General features: G+C 38.3%; 1 protein-coding gene across 1 annotated transcript; it reads left to right on the top strand.

The window, feature by feature from the left end:
- Window positions 1-1333: 1333 nt before the first annotated feature.
- Window positions 1334-6176, top strand: ubac2 (UBA domain containing 2). The gene is made up of 10 exons (XM_020921359.2): window positions 1334-1507; window positions 2242-2366; window positions 2967-3086; window positions 3169-3275; window positions 3393-3516; window positions 3615-3662; window positions 3741-3849; window positions 3945-4087; window positions 4181-4327; window positions 4968-6176. Exons 1-10 carry the CDS (start codon window positions 1477-1479, stop codon window positions 5073-5075), a joined length of 1062 nt encoding a protein of 353 aa, XP_020777018.2. The 5' UTR covers window positions 1334-1476; the 3' UTR covers window positions 5076-6176.
- The last annotated feature ends 803 nt before the right edge of the window (window positions 6177-6979 follow it).

The following is a 6979-nucleotide window of genomic DNA, read 5'->3' as shown; positions in this document are numbered from 1 at the left end:
CACGGGCAGCCAAATAGACCTAATGGCTGGGAACTAACCAATGGGAACTAACACACCACTGCATCTGTACATGATGAGGAAAAGCAACACTATTAGGCAGCTGTTCACCATATCTTTTCAAATGTACTTGGTCGTAACATAAGCATCGGATCAATTGCCTCTAGAGTAATAACACACTGAGAGGAAGGTATACACATGGTTTGATGTGACTAAAGCTGGCAGCTTGTGGTGTAGGACAAAGCAAGGCCTCTGAAAAAGGGAGTCTGGACATTGACAAGATATGACACTGCCTGCATAATTTCAAAGAACCACAATGAAAACTTTGTGCAGTCTCATCCTATACTCAAGGTCCAAAGTACAATTATCAGGTCCTGTACAGGAAAAATATAGGCCTAATGTACTGGATTTTTTATGTCTCATTATGGCATTGACCTATTAGGCCTATTTCATTTACTAATGCTTTATAGGCTAATTGGCATAATTGGCCGCAAATTGTCAAAAAACGCGGTAGTAGACTAGCAGTCAGTGTGGCTACAGACAATTGAACCAAAGGAACAATGTTTTATGGAAACAAGAAGAGAGAGGCCCATCTCCAGGTCAAGTAAGAGTAATTTATACATTTCTATGTATATTTAAGAGTTACACAGCAGTGCTTTAATGTAAGTTACATAATTTACTGAAAGCTACTTATCCTAATCTTAAATTTTGGAATGAGGGGGTGACTGCCGTGAACGAACAGCTACACTTTGACGTAAGAAGGTTACGCAAAAGGGCACTGCGTTGCTTTTCTGGTTGGGGCTCTGCCGTCTGCTTGCCTCCGTGTTATTGCATTGCCTAAAATGTTCCACAGTATAGCATGAAAAACATTTTCATTGCTTCAACAATAAGCTATCTTGAAAAAAATATATACTGTAAATAATAACTATAGGCCAAGCAAGCTTGTCTGATCTGCAACTTGGCCTGTTGAAGTCAGTTTGACTCACGGAAAATTCCAGGTGAAGCAATAACATCTCCATGAGCACAATAAGGTATTAATAATTCAGAGTGCATAGGCCTGATTTGCAGTTTATTCCTGAAAAGATGTGACTCTCAAATTTTACCTCTTATTCCAGAACCACTGTCCTTAACCTATTATGAAAAATCACTTTGTAATACATTTTACTGAGAAACTAAATTCCCTAACCTAAAGGGCGTTGCGGGACGGACAACCAGCAGTGGGACAGGTGGTCACCCATGTGGTCACTCTGCTGCGGCTTGGGTAAGAAGTGTAACAGCGCCCTCAAGTGTTTAAATGTAGTTTTCATGCAATCATTTATTTTGGGCTTTAAGAGCTTCCATAGCAGATTTCTCTTACCCTAACTGCTTCCTTGTCAGCATGGATCCCCAGTTCAATTTTCGCTCGGTGTTTTAGTATTAGTCTTTTATTCTCTTTTGTAGATATTTGATCGTATTGGTTTTGTAGTAGTTCTGCTCGCCATGTTTACTACTACGGGGTCGCGGGGCCTCTGTAAGTACATCATCCTGATCTTTTAAGTAATGCTAGCTTGTCGCAGTCCCCGGTACTGTTGATATATCTGTCATTTCCAGAGGCAGTGATTAGCGTTTAGCTGTTAGCATTATCCTGTCATTCATTTACTACTTCTTATCAGGAATACGGAAGTGCTTGCTTAAAGGTCCTATATTACGCTCTTTTTGGATCTATGTTGAAATGTTGTTTCAAATACCTGGAGTTGGGTTTTATTTCATTCACACATGTTTAACACACAAACCTAGCATATTTCTATAAAACGGAAAACACTATGTTCTACCTTGTGATGTCATGTGCCTTGGACTTCCCAATTTCTACTGAACAAAAGGTAACTTGAAAACTACCACTAAATAATATCACAAGGTGGAACAGAGCATTTGGAGCTTTGGAGATGTAGACAGACTAATTATAAGGGATCACTCAAACGTGTGTAAGAAACAAAACACAACAGGTATTTTTTTGAGGAGATAACTTCTAACATTGCTTAACGCTCACAAGAGTCAAATTCACGTAATATAGGACTTTTAATACACAGTATATGAACTGTATTCATTCCTTATATTGCAGTAGTTAGGATTTTTTTGGTTATACTTTCACTTAGGCCTATGTAAGTGTTGTCACAGTCTGTTTGACAAACATTTAAAGTAATTGCAGCGTATTTATACAAGAGGAAACAAAGTGTAACTGAGCTAATCATTGTTGTCTTTTTGCAGACAAGGCTCCTCTGTCCAAAGGCTTGTTGTTGGTGTTGAATGGGCTGACTGTGATGCTCACCCTCCTGCCACAGTACCAGCACATGTTTGAGTACAATCTGCAGGCCATTACTCAGCACAATCAGGTTTGTCACCTTCAAGCCACTCATCTGCATGATTATGAACTACACTTGCATACACATCATATCAAAATTGTGTCTAAACCTGGACTAAAAAAGGACTGGAATGGGACTGAACCATGTCTACATCAGAACTTATCTGTTACCAAGGACAAAACAGGTCAACTGTAACTGCACCCTGAAGGTATTCAATCCATGGGATTTTAGGACAATTAGGACAGTTGCCATAACCATGTAGAACAATTTATTATGTGTTTTAAATGCAAAAAGATTCTCAAAATCTTGCATATAAGTGGAAGCTAAATGAATGAATAGCTAGCTCCAAGTGAGTGAGCAAATAACAAAACTGTGGTGTGCTTTGACACTGGAATTCTTACCCTATTTGTTGTTTTCTAACCAGCTCTATTCCATAGTTACTATAGGGGACATGAGCTCTAATAAAAAGGGTGTCCAAAATAAATTAATAGAACTGTATTTAATGTGTCTTCTGAAGGTTATTAAAACATAAGAGCTACACAAGTTATATTATCTGAAACATCAGTGTATATATGAAAGCAGACTGAGTGTAGTAAGCATTTCTATTTCACTGTTGTATTTTTGCCATAGTTTTGGAGATTACTATGTGGGAGAATCGTGTGCCTCGACATCAAAGATTCTTTTTGTAGTAGTCTACTTATCTACAACTTCCGCATTTTTGAGAGGAGGTTTGGTACCCGCAAGTTTGCTGTAAGAGAATTTTCTATTGACTTGTAAAACTGATGTTGGAAGCAGTGAAGTGCTGTTTGACTCACCCCAATACATTTTATAGTCTTTCCTGCTGGGCACCTGGTTTCTGTCTGCGCTGATGGACTTCCTGCTGACACAGGTCTTTGAGTTTCTTTTTGACTATGAGGTGGAAGAACTGCCTGCTGGAATGTGAGTAGATTATTAAATCTTACAGACAGTAAGATGATTGTTGTTGAATATAAAAGCACATTTTCAATAATTTAATTAATCCTCATAATGATCCTATATCCACTGTTCCCTTTACAGGCTGGCACCAGTCTTTTCTCTTTTTGTGCCTTTTTATAATTCAATCCCCAGGATGCCAGTGACCCAGATCTTGGGTCAAATCCACATCACTAATAAGTCTCTGGTTTATATTGTAGGCTTGCAGGTGTGTATAGTTATGGCTCTTGAGTTTAACTATTTTATCTTCCATACACTCTCAGTCTGTATTGTTATTTTTGTTGTAATGTATGCTCTGTTGTCCAGCTGCTGACATCCAGTCCTTTCATGTGGCTTCTCGCTCTCAGTGGTCTGGTAAGAAAATAATCTACACATACATACCCAGGTCTAGAAAAATAGTTATATGCATCATATATGTTTTCTTTTTTTCAGATATCAGGTGCCCTGTATCACTGCAATTTTCTTAAGATGCAAAAGTTTGTATTTGTGCCTGCCTGGGTCTCTCGTTTGGGCCGTTGTACCCTGGAGCCTGTTTTTTCAAGTAAATGTCACACAAATTCATTTTGGGGAAAACCGTATGTTTGAAAAGTTCGATTGAGGTCACTATTTATTGCTCTCATCCTTTTTGTTTTCAAGGTACACAGCCTGTCAGTGAAACACCTATAGGGATGGGAGCTACTCTAGATATCCAGAGGCAACAGAGGATGGACATGCTCGACCAGCAGCTGCTGTTTGCTCAGTACAATGAGGCCCGAAGAAATGCAAGGCTTCAGCCTCAAGTACTGAAGACCATAAACCTTCTCTTAGTCATGCCTTCTACACTCATCAATGTTGTATCTAAATATACATTATCTCTTATCTTCACTGTATAGGGTGGTCTATTACAGTGGACTAGGTTGTTTCCATCATTGCGGCACAGGAGACAAAACCATCCCACCGCACAGCCTCAGCCCCAGGGTCAAGCACACGCCTCTACACAGCAACCGCAGCTAGACAACTTACCTGCTTCTGAAGAACAGGTGACCTTTTTTCCTAGCCAAATATGCATTTTGTAGTTGGATTATTTAACCTGATCTGTACTGTTTTAAAAAACATGAAAAAGATTTAAATTTTAAACGGTTTGCAGTGGTCCAAAGACCAGAGTGGAGTGGAATGGAGTTTTGCCGTGACGACAGCTGCTAACAACAAATAGCATGCTAACACACATTTTCTCATTATCGAACAGTAAAGTGCTTTCTGAGTAGATACAGATCACACACAGCAGACTTATTTTGCTTGAGCTGCTTATACAATATATTTGTATTGCGGCAAGGCAAATTTTGCTCAGGTCCATAGATAAGAATTCTGATAGAGGGCTTTTAACTAGCATAAACACTCTTTAGTTGATAAAAACAAATCATATAAGCCCTTAATGCTTGGATGTTGTTGCTACAGCTTGTAATATTATTTCTTATAATTTGCATGCATGTGTGCTATGTTGGCAGTAGAAATTGGAAGCTGTTGCTAATTGGCTGCTCAGTGGTGTCTCCCAAAATATCAACATGAGACAGGAACAAGCAACAAGCTTAAAATATACCCTGGTCTATATCCATAATATAAGAAATAATGTACATTTAATAATAATATGTTTTGTAACTCTAGCTTTTCGCTATTTTGCAGGTTGCAAGGCTAGTGGAAATGGGCTTTTCCAGGATCGATGCCCTTGAAGCCCTCAGAGCCTCAAACAATGATATCAACATGGCAACCAATTTCCTCCTGCAACATTGAGGGATCTGTAGATATACGACTGGATTAGAACAGAGTCTAGTCCGAAGGCTGAATATTGCATAGCAGGAAGTGAAGACCGAAATGAGGATGTAACAGATGAACAGATTATGTGTTGTGTGTCTGACCTCACCTGGACAGAGCCTTGTGGCATGGGGCATACATCCACACAGTTCTGGCTTGTTCGTATCTGTCCAAGAGGTTCTCATGAGAAAAATGTCAAATTTGTACTGAGAAAGTATAAAGAGTGGAGCAATAATTGCAGTTAAGCATTAATGCTTTGTTTAATCGGGAAATCTATGTCAAAGAATGTGGTGAAACACAGATGTAAAAGCACAGTTGTTACACATGTGTCAAAAGGATGTAATCAAGTGATAATTTTTCATCATTTTTATGGTGAGGATTCAGGTTATGTAAAAACTGCTGAGAGAACACATGATATGTACTTATGTTGACAAAATTGGAGGAAAATAGATTTTAATTATTGGAGACAAGTTATGAAAGGCTATCTGAAATGGAGTAAATTATTTTTGGTGACTTTTTAAAAAGCTGACCCCATTCGCTGTTAATGGATATGAGGCTATACTTCCATTTATAATGGGATGGTGTTGCTTGGTGACTCATGACCACCATGCAGTCAGTTGTCATGCATTAATCTCAGGGGCTCCCTGGCCACTTGTTTCATTTATACTTTACAAAAGTAAAGGCACGCACCAGCCCTAAAAAACACATTTTGATACACTCCAGGCTGTGTTTGTTTTTCAGAAGTTCAGACAGTTCAAACTGAAGCAGTTGAGTTTAAATGTCAGCTATTTATTATGCAAAATTATGATAAGTGGTACTTTGTGTAAATGAATCTAACTATCCAAATGTGCAAGATAAATCACTTCAGAGACTGTGTGCAGATGTAAACGATAAATGCTAGTTTTCTATTTTGTGCATTATATTTAATATATGACATCAGTTGTGTCTGTTGGTGTGTATGCAATTTAATTTAAGAGTGATATCAGTTTTGTTTCTGAAGAAGTAGTTGCATGGCCAACACATGGATGAAAGACACATTTTGATCTGTGGAATAAATAAGCTGTTTACTTTAAAGCCTCACTCTTTGGTATTCATATCCAAATATACATACTTTGAGCTTTTCCAGCAAAACAAAGAACACTGAGAGAAATACTGAATGTAAAGGCAGCTAGATAATTAAATAAGTGCTTCTGTGAGATTATTATTTTTGCATAAATTATTAGATAGTATTGGTTATGGGTGACAGTGACACTTTTTCTGTTTAGATAAGGAAATAACTCATAACTGCATTTAAGAGGCGTTGGTGAGTGCCTGTGATCGTCAATAGATGGCGTCCGTGAGCTTGTTTTGGGCACTCAGGCTCTGCCACACCCACCTGCTCCCATTATTGCACGGTTCCTCTTGGAGCAGACAGCGACAGACAGCGTCGCTCCAGGGTGGCTCAATAAGAGTGTCGACGAATTATTCATATCTTCGAGCTCAAATTAGAGATTTCAAAGGCTCGTGCTTCACTGACAGTTCTATGAATCAGAGAATGCTTTAGGAATGTATATGATGCTGACAATTTTAAATGTTGCACAAGTTCACGAGTCAGGAAAGCAAAAATATTTAAGGTCCTTTTAACGTACACAAAATGAACTCTTGTGAACTTTAAGCCATGTTATTATGTTTCTAACACCTCAAAAACGTACCTGGAATTTAGTTTAGTTTCATTCACACATGTTTGAATAATCTTTTATTTTTAGTCTGTCTACATCTCCAAAGCTCAAAATGCGCTGTTCCATCTTGTGATGTTAAGAAGAGGTCATTTTCAAGTTAACCTTGAGTTAACCTTTTACCTTGTGTTCCTTAGTCATAGACAATTCCAGGGTTGAAATTATTCA

Source organism: Boleophthalmus pectinirostris, unplaced genomic scaffold (assembly GCF_026225935.1).
Source record: "Boleophthalmus pectinirostris isolate CB_2022bp ecotype Guang Dong unplaced genomic scaffold, ASM2622593v1 HiC_scaffold_5, whole genome shotgun sequence".
Classification (NCBI taxonomy): domain Eukaryota; kingdom Metazoa; phylum Chordata; class Actinopteri; order Gobiiformes; family Gobiidae; genus Boleophthalmus; species Boleophthalmus pectinirostris.
This window is presented reverse-complemented; position numbering and strand designations above follow the sequence as displayed.